Below are 25,339 nucleotides of genomic sequence, written 5' to 3' on the forward strand. Positions count from 1 at the left end.
GAGGTAATACCTCAGAGTTGTTTTGATTTGCATCTCTCTGATTACAAGAGATTTAGAACACTTTTTCTTAAGCTTATTAATCATTTTGATTTCTTTAACTGAAAATTGCCTATTCATGCCTCTTGCCCATTTATCAATTGGAGAATGGCTTTATTTTATGTACAATTTGATTTAGCTCTTTATAAATTTGAGTAATTAGACATTTGTCAGATGTTTTTGTTATGAAGATTGTTTCCCAATTTGTTGCGTCCCTTCTAATTTTGGTTGCATTTGTTTTGTTTGTACAAAAAACTTTTTAATTTGATGTAATCAAAATTATTTGTTTTCTATCTTGTGATTTTTTCTAATTCTTCCTTGGTCTTAAAGTCTTTCCTTTCCCAAAGATCTGACATGTATACTATTTTGTGTTTATCCAATTTACTTATAGTTTCCTTCTTTATATTCAAGTCATTCACCCATTCTGAAATTATTTTGGTGTAGGGTATGAGATGTTGATCCAAACATCATCTCTCCCATACTGTCTTCCAATTTTCCCAGCAGTTTTTATCAAATAGTAGATTTTTGTCCCCAAAGCTAGGAACTTTGGGATTATCATAGACTGCCTTACTGTGGTCACTTACCCCAAGTCTATTCCACTGATCTTCCTTTCTGTCTCTTACTCAGTACCATATTGTTTTGATGACCACTGCCTTATAGTATCGTTTGAGATCTGGGACTGCAAGGCTCCCTTGCTTTGCATTCTTTTTCATGATTTCCATGGTTATCCTTGATCTTTTGTACTTCCAAATGAACTTTGTTATGTTTTTTTTTCTAATTCAGTAAAAAAGTTTTTTTGTAGTTCAATGGGTATGGCACTAAACAAGTAAATTAATTTGTGTATGATTGTCATTTTTTTATGTTAGCTCATCCTACCCATGAGAAATTAATATTTTTCCAATTATTTAGATCCAGTTTTAATTGTGTGGATAGTGTTTTGTAGATGTGTACAAATAGTTCCTGTGTTTGTCTCGGCAGATAGATTCCTAAGTATTTTCTATTGTCTAGAGTGATTTTAAATGGAATTTCTCTTTCTAATACTTGCTGCTGAGATGTTTTAGAAATATATAGAAATGCTGATAACTTATATGGGTTGAGTTTGTATCCTGCAACTTTGCTAAAGTTGTTGATTATTTTGTCTAGCTTTTTAGTTGATTCTCTATGATTCTTTATGTAGATCATCATATCATCTACAAAGAGTGATAGCTTGGTATCCTCATTTCCTATTTAAATACCTTCAATTTCTTTTTCTTCTCTAATTGCTACTGCTAGTCTTTCTAGTACAATGTTAAATAATAGAGTTGATAATGGACATCCTTGTTTCACTTCTAATCTTATTAGGAATGCATTTAGTTTATCTCCATTACAGATGATATTTGCTAATGGTTTTAGATATATACTCTTTATTATTTTTAGGAAAGGTCTTTCTATTCCTATGCTTTCTAGTGTTTTTAGTAGGAATGAATGTTATATTTTGTCAAAGGCTTTTTCTGTATCTATTGAGATAACCATCTGATTGTTGTCAGTTTGCTTGTTAATATGGTCAGCTATGTGGATGGTTTTCCTAATATTGATCCATCTTTGCATTCCTGGTATAAATCCTACCTGGTCATAGTGAATAAACCTCACGATCACTTACTGGAGTCTTTTTGCTAGTATCTTATTTAAGATTTTTACATCTACATTCATTAAGGAGATTGTTCTATAGTTTTCTTTCTCTGTTTTTGACTTGCCTGTCTTTGAAATCAGTACCATATTTGTATCATAAATGTAATTTGGTAGAAATCATTCTTTGCTTATTCTGTCAAATAGTTTGTATAAATATTGGGATGAGTTTTTTGAATGTTTGATGAAATTCATTTATGAATCCATATGGAACTGGGGATTTTTTCCTAAGGAGTTCTTTGATCGCTTGTTTGATTTCCTTTTCAGATATGTGGTTTTTTAAGTAGTCTACTTCTTCCTTTGTTAGTCTAGACAATTTATATTTTTGTAAGTAATCATCCATATCACCTAGATTGCTGTATTTCTTGCCATATAATTGGGCATAATAGTTTTTAATCATAACCTTGATTTCCTCTTCATTAGAGGTAAGGTTTCCCTTTTCATTTTGGATACTGTCAATTTGGTTTACTCTTTCCTTTTTTTAAATTAGATTGACCAGTACTTTTTCTATTTTATTTGTTTTTTCAATGTACCAGTTTCTAGTCTTATTTATTAAATCAATAGTTTTTTTTTTACTTTTAATTTGATTAATTTCTCCTTTGATTTTTAGGATCTCCAGCTTAGTCTTCATCTTAGGATTTTTAATTTGTTCACTTTCTAGTTTTCTAATTTGCATACCCACTTCATTGATCTCAGCCCTCCCTAATTTGTTAACATATGAACTCAAGGATATAAATTTACCCCTAAGTACTGCTTTGGCTACATCCCATAGATTTTGAAAGGATGTCTCATCATTGTCATTTTCTTCAATGAAATTATTAATTGTTTCTATGATTTGTTTTTTAACCAATTTTGGAGAACTGTATTATTTCATTTCCAAATAATTTTTGATTTGGCTCTCCATATGTCATTATTAATTATTATTTTCATTGTATTGTGGTCTGAGAAGTTTGAATTTATTATTTCTGCTCTTTTGCACTTGTTTGCAAGTTTTTACTGCCCTAGTAGATGGTCAATCTTTGTGAATGTACCATGTGCTGCTGAAAAGAAGGTGTATTCCTTTTTGTACCTATTTATTTTTCTCCATGTAACTACTAACTCTAATTTTTCTAAAATTTCATTCACTTCTCTTACCTCTTTCTTATTTATATATTTATTTTTTTGGTTTGATTTCTCTTGTTCTGATAGAGGAAGGTTCAGGTCTCCCACTAGTATAATTTTTCTATTTCATTCTTGAGCTAAGTTCTCCTTTAGAAATTTGGATGCTATGCCATTTGGTGCATACATGGTGAGTACTGATATTTCCTTATTGTCTATAATGCCTTTTATCAGGATGTAATTACCTTCCCTATCTCTTTGAATAGATCTATTGTTACTTTGGCTTCCTCAGATATCATGATTGCGACTACTGCCTTTTTTTACCAGTTGATGTCAAATACATTTGACTCCATCCTCTTACTTTTATGCTATGTGTGTCTACCTTCCTCATGTGTGTTTCTTGTAGACAGCATATGGTAGGGTTTTGGATTCTATTCCACTCTTCTATTTGCTTGTGTTTTATGGGGAAGTTCATTCCATTCACCTTCAGGGTTATGATTATCAGCTTTGTATTTCTGAGCATTTTGATTTCCACTCCTAGTCTTGTCCTTTCTTCTTTCACTATTTCATTCTACACCAGTATTTGTTTTTAATCAGTCCTTCTAATTCACACCCTTATTTAACTTTTCTTTCTACCCCATCCCTTCTTATTTCCCTCTTATTTTCCTTACAGTCTTTTTAAACTACTTCCCCACCATCTCCCTCCTTTGTATTGCTTCCCTCCCCACTAGTCTGTTTGTTCCCCTTCTATTTTCCTTTAGGGTGAAAATTCAATTCTCTGCCCCAATGTATTTGATTATTCTTCCCTCTTTGAGTCAAATTCAATGCACATAGGAATTGAGTATTTCATATTTCCAACCTCTTTACCCTTCCAGTGTATTGGTGTTCTCCCCCTTCCCACCATGTGCTTCTTTGTGACATATAAATGTGCCCCATTTTGTTTCTTTTCCCATTTCTCTTAGTATTAACCTCTTTTTTTAAACAAATACTTGGAATTCTTCTATTTTATTAAATGACCATAATTCCCTCCCTCCCCCCTGTACGAATACAGTCCATTTTGCTGGATAGTTGATTCTTGGTTGTAGACCAAGTTCCCTAGCTTTCCTGGAGGTCATATTCCATACCTTTTGGTCCTTCAGTTTAGATGCAGTCAGATCCTGTGTTATCTTGACTGTAGTTCCACGGTATCTGAATGACTTCTTCTTAGCAGTTTGTACTAATTTTTCCTTGGTCTAGGAGTTCTTGAATTATTTGTGTATAACATTCCTGGGTGTTGTTAGTTGGGGATTAAGTACAGGAGGTGATCTGTGGATTCTTTCAGTTTCTACTTTTCCCCATTGTTCTAGAAAGTTAGGGCAGTTTTCTTGGATAATTTCCTGTAGGATGATGTCCAGGCTTTTTCTTTTGTCATCGTCCTCTGGTAGATCAATGATTCTTACGTTGTCTCTCCTGAAACAATTTTCTAAATTTCTGTTTTGTGAATGAGACGCTTCATATTTTCCTCAATTTTTTCATCCTTTTGATTTTGTTTTATAGTGTCCTGCTGCCTTGTGAAGTCACTTGCTTCTAATTGTTGTATTCTGGGTTTAAAGACTCGATTTATTCCCTGGTGTTTTGGTCATCCTTTTCCTTCTGGTCTGTTTTTCTTTGGAGGTCATCTTTCATCTTCTTTGCCTCATCTTTCATCTCCTCAGCCTCATTTTCAAGCTGATTAATTTTGGCTTTCAAGACACTATTTTCTCATTTTTGTTCAAGTGCCTCTGTTTCCAGATGACTTATCTTGCTTTTTATGTTCTTTTCCCAGTTGTCTTCAGCCTCCCTCAATTGTGCTTTGAATTGTATTTTGAGTTGTACCAAAATCTGTGTCAAATTTTCTGGAGATTCTGTGTTTTTGCTTGGTGGTCCTTGATCTTCATTTGTTATATTTGCTCATTTTTCATTGCCTGGATAGAAGCTGTCTATTTTAATTTATTTTTTCTTTTTCTCTTGCTTGCTCATATTTGCCCCTTCTTTCCCCCCTGTAGTTGCCTGTACTCTTGCTCCTCTCATCGTGTGCTGGATCTGTGGGTTTGGGCTTTTCTGTCATCTGTCACCTTTGGAGCTTAGCAAGGCACTTAGAGCAGTCTGTGGGGAGGGGTGTTGGAGCTTGAATTTTCCTGCTCTCTGTAGGCTTTATGAGATTAAGCCCAGCTGAGTTGAACTTGTGGAGGTGGATGTGTCCTGTGGCCAAAACCTCGGGAAGGGAGGGGGGCAAAATGGAATATCTCTGCTGCTGTGACTAGACTGACTCCTCTCTGCTTCTTCTACAGATGCCTCCCATATACCCATATTTTGAGCCCTGAGCCTGGCACAGCCTTGCCCACAAGTTACTCCCTCCAGACTAGAGCCCAGAGATTCCAGTCACTGTTGGAGGTTCAATACTGTGGGTGGGCAAGGGGTCCTGGGACCTTCCTTCTTGTTTCCCCTTAAACCTGAGTATTCTCAAATTCAGGCTTTTGGGGGGTAATACCTTTTAAGTTGAGTCCAGCAGGAGAGTTTCTTAGCTTTGTCCTGTTTTTAGATTTGATGTTCAGTCCCCTAAGAGCATTTTGTTATTAATTGGTTAGGAAGTGTTTTCAGAGTTCTGAACTTTTGCTGCCTCTAAGCCTCCATCTTGACTTTTCCCTCAAGACCAGATTTTTAAAACAACTAATTAACCACTGATATGAAGGCAGAAATAAAAACCTTTTCATTGCCAAGAAATAAAAAGACCATAAATTTTCATTGGTTTTTGTTACAGATCAAATTCCTTTTTGTTCTATTTGAAACTAATCACAAAATTTCTGTCAGAAGGAGCCCGGGATAATCTTTATGATCTGAGCATTTCATAAATATATTTCAGGGGTTTAATAAAAGTCTGTGGACCTTGAATTCTTATTAATATATGATGGATTTTGACAAATATGTATATATATACTGCCTAAAGAATTCTTAACAAAAATTAAAGGACATATCAGTGGAATTGCTTGTTGGCACTAGGAGGGGGTACACAAGAGGGGAGGGAAAGAATATGAATCATGTACCCATGGAAAAATATTCTAAATTAATTAATTAAATAAAATTTAAAAACAAAGGGCATAAAAAGACAAAATATTTAATCTGTTTCATAGTTAGAAAAAATTATAAAAATTAAAAAATAAAGATAAGATAATAATTGAAATTATAATGTGGGGAAAATTTGCATTTAATATCTTTGACAAAAGTCTACTATATAAATATACAGGAGACTGGAATAAGTGTACAACTCCATACCATTCTACACTAGATATGAGCAAGATTTTCAAAAGAATAATGGAAAAGTATACCAATTGAAAACATGCTCCATGTTTTCCAATCATAAAGTTATAATTAAAAAATCCAATCATAAAAATATGAAAGTAAAACAACTTTGAATTTATAATATTTAAGATAAGAACAGTTAAGGCTAGCATGGCACTTTAATGAACTTATTTTATCCTTGTAACTACTAGTTGCTATTGTCATTGCAATTTTTACAGATTATGAAACTAAGACTTGCTACTTAAGAACTTAAATAACTTGCTCAATATCACACAGATTGTCTTTGGGTATGGATTTGAACTCATGTCCTCCTGAATCTAAAATCATTTCTACCTTCTTTCTACTCTTTTCCCTCTACCTTCTATCTACCTCTAAATGTCAATGATGATGATAAATGGGAGCAAGGTTGGAGGGGCTGTGATAGTACAGACACTAATATCTCTCTTGGCAGAACTTATCTGGTCTAATCATTCTGAGTATCAATTTTGAATGTGCAAGGGAAATTCATTTAAGTATCCATTCATACTCTTTGTCCTAATGATTTAAACCAAGGAATGTCAGAGGTAGAAAAAGGAGAATAAATGTTATCAAATATCCATAACAACATTTCATGGTAGCAATAAGCTGAACACAAAGTGAGAGTTCACTTATTGGAGAATGACTGAAAAATTATATTTATTCCTTCACATTCTTTCCATTATATTTGATTGCATTCTTATGTAAAAGCAATCAAATGTAATGCTTTTAAGGAAGAGAATAGAAGAATATTCTATGCTATGCATGCTATGTCTGTGTACAATGCCAGGTAAATAGTGAAAGCATAAAGGCAGTAACTCTGCTGATCATTCAATGGCTCCTTCACCTTCAACCTTACCACCATCCTCTCAAAGAACTCATTCCATCCATATCATCCAACAATTGCTGTTCATGTTTGCAAAGTTAAATAAAACTCCTTTGGGTAGGGAATAGAGAATACCAACAAGATTATGAGTAGAGGTCCAATATCTAAGTATTTCAGTTTTCTTCACAAAGCAAAAAAAAAAAGAGAGAGAGAACTTCATGCCCATAAAAGACTACTTATAAACCTCAGTCATCTTGGTAAAGAACTACTCTTAGGTCTTAGTCCCACAGGAAAATAGTCAAGGGAGTATGAATGGCTCAGTATAATGTAACACCATTATTGGAAAACAATAAATAAATTAATCAATAGAGTCTTCATAATCTATGGTGGACTCACTAGTTTTTAGTCCCTTGGTAATATTTGAGGTAGAGAACAATAGGAGATTGTATCCTGTTATATATACAACAGAATATATATGCAACAGAAGTTTCTAAGTAGCAATTGCAACCTTGTGTCTTCTTGTTGTTTAATCTTTTCAGGAATGTCCAATAACTTATGACTTCATTTTTTTGGGGGGGGCAAGGATATTTGAGTCCATTTGCAATTTCTTTTTCCATCTTACTTTACAGAAGAGGGACTGTGGCAAACAGTTAAATGATTTGTCCAAGGTCACACATTTGGTCCAGCATTCTGTCCACTGTGCCACTTGCTAGCCAACAATGACAACAGACAACTACATGCTCTGAGACCAACAGAAGCCCCTAAGTGGTAATCACAAACTTGTTGCTACTCAGAGTTAATTTCAAAATTTATCTTTTAGGAAAGAATAGCCATAATCCAAGGTAGACAAAGTCCTAGATATAGAGAGAAATAATTAGGGACAGAAAGGCAAGTTAGTCATACATTTATTCTGTTTCAATACTAAGATATTGAATTTAAAAAGGAAAATTTATATATCTTTTTCTAGAATATAATTATTTATGTCTTATTTTTCTGATATTATAAACTTAGATATTCATTTTATTGCAATATTAGTTTTACAATTTCAACATTGTTTTAAATATTAGAATTTAAATATTTAGGATATTCTATTATACATAAAATAGTTCTTGAATTTTTATTATATTCAGGTAATATTATAACCAGATTCTTAAAGAACACTTTCATCTATGTCAATATATTTTATATAGAAAGCATTGGTTCTGATATAATTTTGTGAAATTTTGTTGCAGCAACTCAGAATAGGTCAAAGTTTTATTGATTTTTGCCAAAGTAAGCTCATAGATACAATATAATCTTTAGAATAAGACATTGCATAATAGTTTTGGGTACATAATAGTTGTTCCTCTTTTAAATACATAGATAGATAGATAGATAGATATACATACCAAAAATATAAACTCTAGCTTCCTAATTCCATATTATCACTGAAAATCATATGCAACTTTATATATATATATATATATATATATATATATACATATATATAGAGAGACTTTAATTTGGAATATTAAAATTTAATGCATTTTTTGTGGTTTTAAGAAATAGGTCATAGAATTAGTTTCCTGAAAAGATCAGTTTTCACTGTATTCATAATTATTCTTTAAAATAGTTTCAATTTAAGTGTAATATTAATGTATACCATGAATCATTGTACCACCGATATGTGGTCAAGTGATATGAACATAATTTTCAAAAGAGTCATTGCAACATATATTAATTGTATATATATGTACCACAGTATTAATCATGAAAAAAATTAAAACTTTGAAGTCTCCCCTCAAATCATACCAAATAATAATTAGCAGCTAAGGTTTACAAAGCACTTAAAAGTATTATTTTATCCTCACAACAATTTTGGGCATCAGGTGCCTACAAAACCACATACGTATTTATCTGAGAGCTGACTATTAATCTATCATAAATGACTCCAAGTTGAAATATTTCACAGTATAAAATGACTTACCATTGTTGTCTCTGCAATGGATCCGAAGCTGTTTATGAATATGTTGCATGTGACGTTAACTGGAGGGCCTGGAAAAAACAATCAAAAGCAATACAGGGTAATAAGTCATAGAGGAAATTTCCCTGGGCATTCAGCCAGTAGATCTGGGGTTAAATGAATGCTCTGTTGAGAGACTTTGAATTACATACACTATTGACCTCTCTGAAGGACAGTTTCATTATCCTTACTATGCGGATCATAGTAATGGTAGCTTTCTTCCAAATAGGGTAGCTGTGAAAAAAGCATTTAAATGCATAAACTCTCTGTGAAGGCAAACTGACATCAGTACTTGCAAATATATGTTATTCACTGATGTGGTAAGTCTTTTAATAATAAAAATATTGTTGACATTAATAAGTTAGTTAAGTAAACATTTGTTCATCAAATTTGTAGTGAAGTTTTAAGTCAATGAACATTTTTAAAATACATTGTATTTTTTCATTTAGCAAACAGTTTTCTCCTATTGCATGTCAAAAGAAAAAGAAAACTAAACATTTGTAAAAATCTGATTAATAAAGCAAAACAAGCTCTCGTATTGTCCATGTCCAAAAACATGTCTCATTCTACATTTTTATTCCATTACATTTCTGTCAAGATATTAATAATATTCTTTCTCATTATTCTCTTTGAATCGTGGTTATTTATTGTATTGACCAGAACTCTTAGGTCTTTCAAAAATACTCATTTTGCAATGTTTCATAAAAGCATTTATCAAGCATCTCCTGGGCAGAGAAGTGGTACAGTTAATAAAGTACCAGTCCTCGAATTAGGAAGTTTTGACCTCAGACTAGATGTGTGACCATGGCCAAGTCATTTAACTATTTTAATCTCAATTTGTTATTTGTAAAATGAGCTAGAGAAGAAAATGGAAAACCAGTACATTCTTCTTTGCCAAGAAAACTTAAATTAAGTCATAAAGTATTGGATATGATTGAATAACAACAACAAAAAAAACAAAAAGCACCTATTATATGCCAGGTACTAATTTGAGTCTTGAAAAATGCATTCTAAACATGGAGGATGTCCAGTACAATAGCACTGAGACAGAATTGTGTATGAAAAACATTAATGAAGGCAGTTTTGTGTGACTCCAAAGCATACATCAAGGTGAGTGATATTTAATAAAGCTAGAAAACTTTATTAAATGGTCTTGGTGGTCTTTAATTTAATTAAATGGTGGAGGGTGGTCTTGAATAACTTTAAAAGTCAAAAAAATAGGTGGGGACCCTGACTGGCTTCTTCCCTGGGCCTTTTCATTGATTTGCTGGGGCCTCAAGGATGGGGAAGTGGTGTGGGCAGGTGGCTGCCACTCCTGGTGGTGGAACTGGAGTGGTCGAATGTCAATCTCAAATTCCAAGTTTGAAACTGGATGATTCAGTTATAGAAGGAGTAAGTGACCAAGTCCTTGTGGCAGTTGTGATCAGCTTTGCTTTCATTGCTATATTGCTATATATATATATATATATATATATATATATATCCACTTTTAAGAAATGCAGAACAAAATATTCATCCTGACAATCATATTACAGGTTCAAGAGCACCTTAAGAAATTTTGATTACTGGAACCATATCAGTGTCGTGGAGGTTGTAATATTAAAACTAGATTTATAGCCATCCATAGCAATGTCTCTGTCCAATAACTAGCTATAAAATAATAGCTTTTGAAAAAATGACTATATGGGGAGATTAAGTGAAAAGGAGTATTTTTATATCTTAACTTTCTGTCCCTCAAAATTAAAAAAGTTGGTGGTGGAGAAAGTTATTGAACATTCAGTTTATCCACTGCCTTCCTATACAATGAAGTATAAATACTATACTGGGTAAGTTTCTTGTTATAGCAAAATGTTACATAAAATTTTAAAGTCAGTATCATTTAGTATTGACTATGTTTTGTGTATTTGCAACACAATTTTGCTTTCCCATTCCAGAATAACTGCTTTTATTAACTAAAGCTAAGAGAACTTTTAACCTTGCACAGAAGTTATTTAGTTCATACACTGGCTTACATGAAATAACTTTTAATCAATTCCAAATTTCATAGCCTAGTGCAATACCTTACAAATAGTAAGCACTCAATAAATGTCTACTGAATGAACAAAACCTATATATTTCTTCTCAACCAAAACACTTACTGTTAATAATAATAATACTTTAATCAATAGCCTGATCTTGTCAAAGGATAATCAATCACATAATAGAAATTGGATAAGGAAATTTGAATCCATAAAGCTGTATGAAGTGGCTAAATTATGGAAGTTGGGTGAATCTAATAGGAATTAAAGCCAACTCTCATGAATTGACAACTATATACTTTCAGCTAATCATAACCATTACCAGAGGAGAAGCTGCTGCTTCATTCAGTTCAAGCCTGGGATTCATTACATATTGATGAGGTGACAAAGTGAGAAAAATTGCCTTTCCTGAGGGTTGACATGTGCTCTTACAATTTCTCAGTCGACTTAATCTGGCATTGTTCTGTAATGAGATTTGTCAAGGTAATAGTATGAAGGTGACAGCTAGTTCCTAATGTATCAGTGATGACATCTGCTAAAAACTTAACCTTATTGTTGAACATTTATTGAGCCCCTACTGTGTGTAATATGTTCCTTGGCACCAAGAAAGAAACAATCAGAAAATCTCGTCTCTCATTTTAATGTCCCTGGCAATTAGACATCAACTTGTTACTGACTCTAAAATGTTAATAATTATCATCTTATTTCAGTTTTTTTTGTGCTGGAAGACAATGACATGTACTATGTTCTGTGTAGGTAAAAAAGAATTTAGAGGTAATACCATTTGGAGTAAAAGACAAGAATATATCTCTGGAAGTGTTTTAATAATGTCTTCATTCTTATGGGATAATTTAGATGTGAGTTTTAAGCAGAAAATGGACTAGGTACTTTCTTACTAATATTTACAAAAACCTTATTCCTACTTCAGTCACTCAGACAAGAGAACAGTAGCTATGAGAATTTATGCTATACCTACATTTATTAAACTAAAGGTTTCTGGAGTCCTTCAAATCAAGCATAAATGTGACATGGTACAAAAGTGAGCCTGTGAAAGGAGGAAAAAATTTTAATATCATTTTATTTTTTCCCAATTACATGTAATAAATTTTAACATGTTTTCTGAAGTTATAAGATCCTAATTGTCTCTTCTCCTCTTCTGAGATGGTAAGGAATTTGTGGAGGAAATTTTCAGTAGATATGCTGTAACTCCACTCCAAATTCTTACAATTCTGATAAATATCAGTTTTATTTAAATATTCTGGATAAAAGTATTTGGTCACAATTTTTAGCATTTTAAGCTTTGTAATATTATGTTGAAAAAGAAAAAAAATTCAACATTTTAAAATGTGTGAATCTTGTATTCATTGCATTCAATTCTAGCGATGGCTGTAAGGAGATTTTAAATTAAATGTATTTAAAACCTCCAAACAAGTTAAATTCTTCTCATTTTAATCAGTGTTTGAAATCAAGCCCTAACTCCCATGGTTCAGGGTAAAAATCACACAAATCAAAGGGAGGACACAGAGTTTCCCAGGAGTAGATAATGAATCAATCCATTATCTGGGAACAAGATGGTTTACCAAAGACTGCCCAATAGCCAAATGTCACAGCCACCATCATTTCAACTTTTGTGTATTGAATCTAAATTACTGCAACAAGAAACAAAATACCAAATCATTTATTACTTTGTGGATCATCTACCTCATAGTGTTGTTATGGAGAAATAATGCTTAAGTTTAAACTTTGAATTTACGTGTTCTGGTAATTTGCTCTTTCAAATAAAAGCAGCATATCTCAAAAAATAAACGTCAAGCAAATAAATTAATCTTTATTCTATGGCATTAAGTAGCAACTAGGTTTATTGAGAAGGGCAATAACATAGTCATACCTACACTTAAGAAAAATCACTTCCTCTGCTTTACATAGGGAGGATGTATTAAAATGGAGATATTGTAGCCAATTGAGAAAATTGGTCAGTGTAAGAGGTTATAAGGGACTGAATTAGATGGTAATGTAGTGGAAAGGGGATGGATGGGCTCTGTTGTGGAGGTAGACATGGTAAGATCTGATAGGTAAGGATCTGATGGTCAGCCAGAGTAAAGAATCAAGAAACACAAGTTGCAAATAATTGAGTCTAAATAAATGGTGATTTTCTCACTAAAAATAAAGAGGTTCAAATGATAGGTGAGTTTGGGTGGAAAGACAATGAAATCTTTCTTAGAAATGTTGAATTTGAGATGTTCATAAGACATCCAATTTGATGTATTTGGGAGGTACTGCAAGATTCAACAACTCAAGACTAGATGTATAAAACTGGGAGTCATCGACAAAGAGATAACTGTGTCCATGAAGTCTGATAAACTAATTAAATCAGAATGAATATACAAAGAAGTGAAGGGCTCAGTAGAGTGTTTTGAGAATATCCACAATTATAAGCCATGATATAAAAAGGAGTTCTTAAAAGAGCTTGAAAAGGAGACTGGGAAGAGAGTACTGTCACAAAACTAGAGAAAAGATAGTATTCTAGGAAAAAATAATAAAAAAAAATAACTGAGGCAATCTGTTTAGTGGATTGACTCCAGGCATTAAGTAAGGGCAACTTTATTTTAAATTCTACTAACTAAGCAAATATTGAAAACATTTCAATGTGTGATTTAGAGACCAAAATCCTAGCCTTAACTGTTACTAAAGGGCTTTGTGACCATAGAGAAGTTATTCTTGTTTAGGCCTTATTTTTCTTGTGCAGAAAATGAAGGGACTAAATTAGATAATTCTCTATGAACATGTCATCTGATTGATTTTATATGATATATCTTAGCTTAAAATAGGTATAAAATGGTAAGAGACATTCCTAGGCAAATCATAGGCTACTAAGATACTTCATTCTTATTTTGGGGGTGCAGTATGTTCACAGACAGAAAATGCAGTCAGAGATGATGAAGCAGCTTATAGTATCTAAGATATAATAGAAAATAAAGGCCATTTTCAACCTCTTTTCTAAAATATATTTTAAAATCTCTAAATATTTCCCAATTACATGTAAAATTTTAACATTAATTTAAAAAATTGGGTTCCAAATTCTGTCTTTTTTTATCCTCTCCTACTCTTTAAGAAGGTAGGCAATCTGATATAAAATGTGGAGTCATGAAAAATATATTTCCTTATTAGCTATGTTACTAAAAATGCCTATAAAAATCAAGAAAAAAGAAAGTATGCTTCAATCTGCTCTCAGAGAGCCTAAGCTCTCTCTGGAGGTATATATTATTTCTCATCATGGGTCCACTGGGATCGTTTTGCTCACAGTAGGGAAGTCTTTCACAGTTGATCATTCTTGCAAAATTGCTCTCAGCTTCTTTTTTATTTTGTTTTCCAAATATAAAGCAGAAATGTGATATTTTAAACAAGCAAAGTCAATTCAGAAATTCACCAAATATTTTAATGAGTCCCATCTAAACAACATTATCGTAGAAATGGATGATGAAAAGTGACATAGTGCCTGTCCTCAAGGAGCTTATATTCTACAATGAAGCAAGGAAATATAAAACATTCAGACAAAAAATAAAAATACATAGGGTGTAAGAAGGGCAAAAATAATATTGAAACAATGTACTCCATAAAAATCTGAAGATGATTAATAGAATATGGAAGAGATTGCCTCTCAGTGGAAAGAATGTTGAACTTGGAGTCAGAGGACTTCACTAGGAATCTTCCCTTTGCCATTTATTGTCCCTGTTACTTAGGTAAGACATTTAATTCAACTAAGCCTCAGTTGTCTAATCTATAAAGTGAGTGGTTAGAAAGGATGGCCTTTGAGGTATTTTCTAGCTTTAGGTCTAGTGTATGAGCTATAAAGTGAAGGAATCAGGGAATAAGTGGTCCCTGAGATGGGCCTTGAGAGAAGATAATTTCAACCAGTAGAAATGAAATGAAATTTTGCTTTATGTATAATGAACTGACTGCACAAATACAGTAGTATCATTAAGGGATCTGTTTCAACACTTGCCAAAGATGGCTGAAACCACAGATATAAATGAACATTTTATCCTTTACACACACAGACACACACACATTTTCTCACTCCTGCTCCTTGACTTTATTGTCTATATACTTTTCACTCTCTCTTGCCCCCCCATAAAAGTGAAAGCAGAAAAGACTGCCACTAGGGGTAGACCCACTGCCATGGGCTGAACTCTGGAACTTCTCAAGAGGCCTTCTAGGGCTTAGACCATGAATATTGAGACTTCAGAAATGGGTGCCCTACTTTGAAAGGAGACAGGGAATGCAGAACAAGTTTGAGGAAAAGAAAGCTTGGTTAGAACCGAGTATCCTAATGGAAGCACTGACATATAGCAAGAAAGAGACTCTGCAGAAAGATTATTGTGGGCCTTGCATGTCAGTTTAAGGAGTCTTTTTTTTCCCTAGTGGCAATAGGGAGATTTTACTTTCATCTGAAGGCAATTACTTTGACAGCCATGTGAAGAAGCGTGGACTTCCACTAAAGTGCTCCTCCAGTGCCTCATAGTGTTATGGAAGTGACCCTGAATTTTTGAAGGATATAAAAGTGGACTACACAATTGGGCCAGTTCTGCCAACTTGGAAAATCTTTGAATCTAGACACAGTAATAAAGCTGTGTGCCTAGATTCATGAAGACTTGAGTTTAAATCTAGCATCAGACACTTTCTTGTGTGTGACTTCGGAATAAGTGAAAAAACTTTTTGCCTCAGTTTCCTCATCTGTAAAATGAGGACCTACCTCCCATGATTTTTGTTAGGATCAAATTCAATTATAATTATAAAGGATTTTGCATAATGCACAGAATTTAGTGATCATTATATAAATATTATTATTATTACTATTGTTAGGTATCCAAAGACTAGACACAGGGATGCTCATCACTAGACTGACTAACTAGTACAAAGTTATTTGTTTTTGTTGTCTTTTTTTGTCAACTAAACAACTGTTCTACTAATATGATTCAGTGAAGCAAGTGCCAAAACTAAAGAAATTGAAGTATTTAAGCAAGAAAAGAACAGAATAAAAAGAATAGCCCAGTGGCTGGCTCTTACAAGGAAGCTATTATGATGTAGATGATCATGAACTAAACTAGAGTGAAGTCAAAGGTAGTAGAGAGGAGAAAGCAGAAGAGAGAGATATTGGCAAGATAGAATGAAGAAACTACAGATATGGAGAGTAAGAGGACAAAATCAAACATGATTTGAAGATTGTGAACCTGTGTTACTGGGGGATGGATAGTGAGATAATAAATAGGAAAAGGAAAGCTGAGAGGAAGGAATGTCATCTATCCTTTAATGCAAGACAACTTAAAAATATATAAATTGGACAGGGTTAAGTACACACCCATAGGACACTCCACAGGAGACCTGTTCCTAAATAGGCAATAAGACATTGATAACTACTCTTTGTCAGGCAATTTCATTTCTTCTGAATCAACTAAATTGTAATGTTATAAATTCAGATCACATCTTTGCAGATTTTCCAAATGGATATACAGTAATGATTTTGAATGAATGAATAGAAATATAGCAGGATAATTGAGTGAGAACATGGATATATATATTAATTTGGGAGACATTTTCATAAAGGTCAAGAGAATGGACAAGGGGGAAAAATTTAATTACACATTAGAACATTTATCCTGGCTTTGGCCCTTAGAATCTATATGATCCTGAAATAATCACTTTAGTTTGTGCTTTTCTCATCTGTAAATAAGGGAGTTGGACTAGATGACATTTAAAGGTCCCCTTCAGTTCTAAGACTATTCCCTGATGAGTTTATGAGGTAAAAAAAAATAGAGTTCAGAGAGAAAGAAAACAATGCCAAAGATAGAACATTGAGGGAATCCACAGTTATTGGACAGAAGAAAATAGGTGAATTGGTGAAATAGACTGAGAAGGAGCAGTCAGATGGAGAGGAGAATGAGGAAAGGCAGCTTCTTAGAAGTTCATTGAAGAGAGAAAGGGATAATCAGAAAGAAAAGGATGACCAAAATATCAAATAAGTGAAGGACAATGAAGATGAAAGAAACGACATTGGTGTTATTAATAAGTCACTGATGGTTTCATAGAAGATAGTTTTAGCAGGGTGTTAGGAGGGAAGGGAAGCAAAATGAGCAAGTATTACTGAGTGCTTAACTTGGTGCCAGACATCATACTAAACACTTTACAAACAGATGAGCCATAGTACAAGAATTTGAGAGAAAGAATTTTGGTAAAGAAGTGAAAGCAGGATTGTAGACTGCTCTTTCTAGTAGTTTATCTGAGAAAGGAGAATATCTATGTATGTGTATAACACACTCATATTTATATGCATACAAATGCAGATTAATATATATCTATACAGATAGATATAGGCACATGGCATATATGCATGTGCACTCATGCAATTCATATATATATATATACATATATATATGTATATATATATATATGCATGTCTTGAAGAGAGAGTCAGGCTGACAACTCTGTACAACTCTGCCCCACTTTAATCCTATTCATGAGTAAGTAAAGTCAATATCTTGCTATATCATGAGTCCTCTTCACAATAAAGGATGAACAACAATATGCATGTTTATTTATGCATATTACAGTTGTGGATCAGTAGTTTTTCAGTCATGTCTGACTTTTCATGACCCATTGGGATTTTCTTGGCAAAGATAGTGGAGTGGTTTGCTATTTTCTTCTCTAGGTCATCTTACAGATGAGGAACCTGAGGCAAAGAGAGTTAGATTCATTCAGGGTCAAGGAAAATATCTTCTTGACTCCAGGCTTGGCAATCTCTCTACTACACCACCTAACTGTTCCTTCTGGATCCTTTATGGATACATAGTTACATATATGTAAAAGCAGTAATGAAAATGATACTACTACTACTACTACTACTACTACTACTGCTACTGCTACTACTACTACTACTGCTACTGCTACTATTGCTGTGTGTCTACTACTACTATTACTGTTACTATTAAGCACATTTACAGGCTACTTTGTGGCAGGCTGAAGGCTATACAGTTATTAAGTATGTGATTGGATTTTAACTCATTTCTTCCAAGGTCGAAGCCCAGGGCTTTAGCTACTGAACCACCTAGTTTCATCCATCTATCCATCTATCTTTCAGGCCATTTCTCTAGTTAGCTATATAACTTGAAGAGATCAAGAGAAAATATGAGTAGATATGCAGACAGAAGTGAAGTATCAAGTACAGTAAAATTGTTTTAACCCCCATCATGCAGCCAATGGTGAGCTTCACATTAATCCTTAGCACACTGCAGGGTTCTGGTACTGGTTTAGCACTAATTTTTCTGTATGGTACATGATTCTGTCTCTCTGCATATTCAAGTATACACAGAATAAGTATATACAGTGTTTTGGCTCAGATTTTTGTACTGTGTTGGGGCTTTTATTTTGGGTAGATTTGTAGGAAATAATTTGGCCACTGTCTTTTAAGCAAACCAGATCATTAAAAAAGTCCCTGTGAGGTTCAGCTCAGTGAAGATAGTAAATGTTTCATTTTGGCTACGGAAGAGGAACCAGTTTAGTGGTCCCTGGCCAATCCACTATTTTCCATGCCAGGAAAGAAACTGTTCAAACTATTTGGTTCATTAGATGATTTATAAAAATAGCACATAAATGTATTAGCATCCATATAATAGAATTTCTATTTTGAATTATTTGCCCATTTAGCCACAATTGGACTTAGAGGCAAATGATAATAAATTTAAATGTTTTAGCAACACATTTTCTCATGGTTATTCTCTACAAAATCATCCTTAAAGTCATCATAACAAGAACATTATTAAAACCATTTAGAGGAGAACAAAGGAAAGGACTATACATTAGTAATATAAGGTTTCCTTTTATATTAGGAAGCTATTTGATGGACATGTCTATAGCAAAAAGAAACAAAAAATCATATTAGAAAAATACACTACCAACAAAAAAATAACAGAAAGTAACATGACAACATATTTATGATGTAAAATAGATATTTTATATAGCTTAATTTGTTAATTAATGTAATTAAAATTGTTGCATATTTTCTAACTTTAGAATCAGATAAAAATTTCAAATTGCAGGGAAATTCTGATCAAATTATTTGGCATTTTAAGATCCTTCTCAGTCTTGGTTCTCTGCATCTCCTGTTAATTATATATGTTTATATCTTAGGCTTTTTTTTTTCTAGGTCTTTTTTCTTCTCTTCATTCAAAAGATGTTCTCTCTTGATAATCCCATTAAGCTCCAATGAGTTCAACTATCATCCCTATGTACATGACTCTTTAGAGTATATATGCAGCCATCATTTCTCTTCTAACCTCCAGTCCTGCATCTCTAATTGCTTTCTGGTATCTGTTTGTCTTATTTTCATAGGGCTTATCAAATCCAACATGTTTAAAAAAATCATTATATTTTTCCTCTAAACTCACCCCTCTCCCTAACTTTGATATTTTTGTCATGGTTATAATCATGTTTACAGTCAACAAGTTCAAAATTCTGGAGGAGTTTTTACTTTCACTTTTTGTCTCCAATCATCTATCCCCATGTTCATCATTGTATATTGACAACATCACTTAAATTGGGCCTCTTCTTTCTCATACCACAAACCCTGAGTTTAGGCCTTTATTAGCTTCTTACCCAAACTATTGCAGTAAACTGAATTTAAGTTTCATATCTTCAGCCTCTTCCCTTTTCAATATATCTTCCATGACTGCCAAATTAATATTCCTAAAGCAGGTGTGATGGTGTCACTCTGATATTCAATAAACTTCAGTGACTCTTGACTCTAGAATAAAATAACAAACTCTTCCTTTAGACACTGAAAGCCTTTTGCAATATGACCTTTAGCAGACAATGAGAGCATAATTTTCATATTGTTCTCTTTCCAGAGCTCTACCCTACTTTATGGCCATGAACCCCTCTGCTTTAAGACATGACACCACTGTGCATACACACCCATTTTCTTTTGCAAATATGCTTTATATATTCTCTTCCCTCTTTAGAATAGAAATCCCTTGAAGTCATAGACTATCATGTTTACTCAGATTTTTATATATTGCAATTAGTAAAGTACTTGACATATAGTAAGAACTTAAAAAATGCTCTATCATCTACTTATTAATCTCACTTTCCTTTGTCTCTATTTCTAGGACTGATTTCATCTCAGACTCTCACATACATTCAGTGCTTTTCCCAAATACCTTCTTGATTTTCCTTGAAAATGACATTTTGGACATTGCACAGATTCTCCTCGTAATACCTAGAATTCTCTCACTTCTCACCTCTGCAAATTGGAACCTCTAGTTCTCTTTGTGAATCATCTCAAGTATCCTTTCCATCAAGTATCCTTTCCTAATACCTCAAATTAGTAGTCCTACACACATCTTTATTTACTCATGAATTAAATGTCTTTCCCCAGTAGAATGTAAGACCATTGAACATAAAAACATTTTCATTTTTATCATTGTGTACATAGATGCTAGCACAACACTGACACATTGGATGCTCTTGATAAATGTTTGCTGAATAGATTATTTGTATATGGATTTTGGAATAACATGATATAATCAGATTGGTGGCACTCAAAATGTTCATTTCAGAGTAAAGGTTCTAAAAATGATGATTATAATAATGAAGAAGCAAGATCAGAAAAATGTCCTTGGAATAACTGACAAGCATAGGATGGTATGGTAACCCAGGTAGGAGCCCTGAAGGACCTCCTTTGTGACATTGGGAAGAAGAAATTGGCATCAAAGCATGTGAAAGGATCAGTAAAAAAAAAGAAAATTAAAAGAGGAACACCATAAATGTAAATAGGAAAGAGAAGGGATAAACTGACATAATCTGCTGCATTTATGGATAGAGAGGGTGATTATTACAGCTTGTATAAGAGAATGAGTGAAGAAAAAGATATTGTACACATTTAAAGGAAGCTTGGAATTGATGATTCAGGTTTCTGGGATCTGTGTAAAGAGCAATTTCAAAGTGGAAACAAGCTATAGCCTTAGGAGAGCAAGGACAGTTTGATTAATTCACTGATAGGAAATAAAGGAAGTTGGCTGACTTTGAGGTTCAACTTGGGTTATGTATTTGTAAAGAAGCATGACTTAGTATCTCTTTCGTGTTACCCTCATTTAGGAGGAGAATGGTATGGACAATTTAAATTCATTGGAAAGAGGTATGATTCCCCTGAAAATTGACAGCCTGTGTCAGAGGTGAAGGTTTGCAAGGTGAAAATAAAGCTTGATCACACTGATTTTTAATAAAGAAATATAAACATTGTATACTTAGACAATGACATAAGATTTAGCTTCAAATGATAGTTAGCTGTTAAAGAGAGGCTGGTAAACTCAGAGAAATCAGGGTAAGGACAGTTCCAGTACTTCACACTTTTGCCATGGGGATACATAAGTGTGATTCTTTTTTTCTCCCTTTACAGGTTCTACAAAGGAAGTTGAATTGGTAGAGTGTAGAAGAGATGGGAATTAAAAGTTATGAAGAAATTAATTTAGTACATAGTGATAGCAGACAGCTGTCATTATAAAGGCAATTTTGTGTTCTTTAGTTCCAAGAATCTGGGGATTTGTACACAGGGTTATGATTTTCAACACTGAATAAAGGAAATAGAGCAAGAGTGAGAGAAAAATGCAAAATCTGACATAATTGTGATTGTACTGAAATGGAGCTATGGTATACAGCTCAAGGGCTTTTGATGCTGTGATGTGTGACAGCCATTTTAAACATGTGGGTCTCTTAGGCTAGCACACATGTAGCTGTTTATTTGGTCATTTTTTTCAAGCCTGAAATACAGTAAAGTTGTCAACATGTGGATGGAGGTGTTCATCTCCAGACATACATTCATATATTTGTATATATTTATTCATATGGATATATAAAAGTAATGGGGAGTTATATGTTTTCTCACACATATGACCTATATACAACTAATAACTAATGATTAATATTAGTAAACCATTTAAATATGATAGTTTCAAATAAGATTGAAAAATACAACCATTAAAATGTGGCCCTCATTGTTTAGCCTAAAACAGTACCTACAATGATCATAGGCAGAGTCAATAGGGCACAGTTTAAAAGAGATTGAAACCTACCCTGTAGAGTTGTAAAAAGCAAATTGGTTTTGAGATGCAAAAGTATGAAAGAAAAGGCTAAGGTTACATTGGGAAAGTAGAAATATGAACATATTAATTTTTATTTTTCCAGTAGAGAATTAAGAAATCCTATCGCACCAAGACAAAATTATCTTTACCTGGTATTCCTGTGGATTAAATTAGGAACTAGGTAATGGAAATAAGGAGTCTCCTTTCCTGCTTCCTAGATTACTTTTAGAAAAGACAAGAAAATTGGGCATCTCTATCTATGTTCTTCTTAAAACTACTTCCATAGATCAACCCACACCCAAACCAAGTTATTGATTTCCACCCCTCCTATCCTTTTGGAGCTGAATTCAGATCTCAGAAAGATGTAGTGATTTAGAACTCTGAGGAGCATTGTGGATATTTAGTATATGCACTCCCTCAGAACAATTAATAGCAACCTTGATTGCAAATAGAATGAAGTACTAAAGCATCTTGCATATTTTTTCAAGTAATTCAGGGCCTGGGACTGCTCTCAATGAACTAATATTTATCATTTGTTTGATTCTGAGCAGTCATTTCATCTTTCTCAGTCCGCGTTTCGTCAATTAGGTAACAGCTCATAATTTAAAGCCTAATGAGCTAGTTATCCACCCTTGTAATACAGAGCATGGTGCAGTGACTCATTATGACCATCAGAGGGTGCTGTGTATCAGTTTTTCCCCTTCTAAAACTAGATGATTCTCTTGCCTAGTTTCATTAACTAAAATGTCTTTTCCCAAAATACTTTGGGGTGGAGAAGACGTGGGAGCCAGAGTATGTTGAGGAAAACATTAAATGTTAGACTAAGGTATTTCATGGTATATACTTCTTAGATCCAGGAAAACCAACAAAATGATTTCGCAAAATAGAAGGAACTAAGCCTTTTCTCCAAATGAATTGCTCCTTCTAATGAGTATTTTTGATGTAAGCTTAGTGTATTTTTTATGTTTTAGAAGAAAAACATACTCAGGTCAGTTTTTCATGGGAATTTTATTCCCAATTACATATAATATATTTTGGGAAATCCCAAGTTCACATCATAGCCTACCACAAGGACTAACTGAATTGCATAGGTTGAGTAGTCTAAGATAATTTAAAAATCTGTCAATGGTACCTAAATTCCATAATTATTTTCTATGTCAATTTTAAACATAGACATTATGTAGAAGGGACATTTAAGAAAATTTGACCTAACTTATCCAAATGGCTCTCCAAGAACTTGGGAAGAGATCAAAGAGTTTTTTTTTAATCAGGTAGAGATAGCTCAGGGGTACTGAAGTATGAGACTCTGTACAAAAGGACATTTTAGTAAAGAAAGAAGTGGCATAATAGGGAATAGGAGACTTTGGGAATAAGAACTGAGATACTAAAATGGGATTACAAGGATACATAAGGAATATTATGTTTACTTATAAATATTATGTAGGTCTGAGCTTACCTATTGCTCAAGTTGGGGTTATGAAGTTTAAAGAAATGCAAAATTTATGAGGAGTTAGCTGGATATATTATGGGTGTATAGTCAAATGATTATAAAAGGGTAAGGTAATCAGCATAAAAAAGTTTTAAAACTTGCATATTATAAATAGGTGAAGTAAATGAAGACTAGAGAGGAACAACCATGGGAAACATGGACTAGGAAGGCTATGGTATCTTCACATATGTGAAAACTTATTCTAGAAAATAGGGAATTATTATGTCCATTTCTGTAGAACCAATGCATATAAATTAAAAAGAGGCACCATTCATGTTTACTGTAAGGAAGAATATTTAAAAAATTACAATTATCTATTGATAGACTACCTTGAGTTATTTGGCAATACATTCTCCAATGTTTTGGCTGATGAAGATGATCTATGTGACCATCAATAATGGTGGGATTCATGTAGGGTTTCAAGGCTTAGACTAGAAAACCTCCATGATGTATTATATAGCAGTTGAAACAATATAATTGGATACCAAACTCTGGTAGGTTTGCCTAGTCTAGATGCCCAAATAACAGATTAATGAGCTTGTACCCAGAAGATTGTGTGTAAGGTGAAGAGTATTTTTTTCTATCCATAGGATATTCATAACGACTTTCAAACAAGGGATTTGATTGACATTATACCTTAATTAATTCTCCAGATATTGAATTACAGGGCTGTAAGGAGTCAAAATAAATTCCTCTACTTTTGCATACATTACTGACTCTATAGATTAGTGAGTTTGCCAAATATTGAAGAAAACATCCATATATGGAGAATTATTTTTGGTAGAAGATAAAATTTAGGGACCTTTTCAGGATGTTAGTTCTTAAATATTGATAAATACGTATATTTTATAAACATCATTGGCAGGTTAGCAATAATGAAGTCAAGCCATTTTTGCTAAACAAAGTAGTATAAATGTTTGGACAAAATTTCTATTGAAAAACCTACCAGAATTTTTCTTGGAAAATCTCTCAAAGCAATTGATCCAATAAGAGTTTAATGCATTTGTATTTTTATTTAAACCTTTATCTTTCACCTTAGAATCAATACTGTGTATTGTTTCCAAGTCAGAAGAGTGGTAAGGGCTAAGTAATGGGGGTTAAATGACTTGCCCAGGGTCACAAAGCTAGGAAGTATCTGAGGCCACATTTGAACCTAAGGCCTCCCATCTCTAGACCTGGCTCTCAGTCTAATGAGTTATCTTACTCTCACCACTTGTATTTTTAAATACCTTTTTTAAAAGAGCAAAGTTTAAAAAGTTCTTTTCCTTTTTACTTTCCAAAGATTATAAAATGATGTTCCTGGTTTTCCAAATTAGAGAAGCAACACAAGGAGTCTACTTTGCTTGTTCTTCTTCTGTGAAGCTTCATCTGTGAACCAATCAATATCAAAATTTTCTACAAAAACAGAAACTAGACAGTGAATGGCTCAAGAAATAAGCTGCCATTTATGCATAGATTGATGTACAGTATTTCTCCTAACTGAAGTCTTTCAAGTTGTTCAAATTTTCTGTGTATAGACACACATTTACAAGGCACATAGTCCAACTGACAATACTATTTAATCTAGTTACAAAATGTATTGTTCTTGGGGGTAAAAAAAATCAACGTGTTCACAACATTTCTAAAACAAAACCAAAGCCACTTCATTTTCTTTTTAAAGAGATAACAAGTTCCAGAAGTACATCAGCATTTTTCTATCCTGTGGTCTGAGCAAATGATTACCAATGCATATTATCCATA

At 33.3% G+C, this 25,339-nt stretch overlaps 1 protein-coding gene across 2 annotated transcripts in view; it reads right to left on the reverse strand.

The window, feature by feature from the left end:
- The window catches only part of GLRA3 (glycine receptor alpha 3), a 303,344-nt gene that overhangs the window by 141,857 nt on the left and 136,148 nt on the right, over window positions 1–25,339 (reverse strand). For both annotated transcript variants that reach the window (XM_007496097.3, XM_056802930.1), the window contains exon 3: window positions 8,925–8,992. In XM_007496097.3, coding sequence (XP_007496159.2) covers window positions 8,925–8,992 — 68 coding nt within the window. The remainder of the gene's footprint in view (window positions 1–8,924; window positions 8,993–25,339) is intronic.

Source organism: Monodelphis domestica, chromosome 6 (assembly GCF_027887165.1).
Source record: "Monodelphis domestica isolate mMonDom1 chromosome 6, mMonDom1.pri, whole genome shotgun sequence".
Classification (NCBI taxonomy): Eukaryota; Metazoa; Chordata; class Mammalia; order Didelphimorphia; family Didelphidae; genus Monodelphis; species Monodelphis domestica.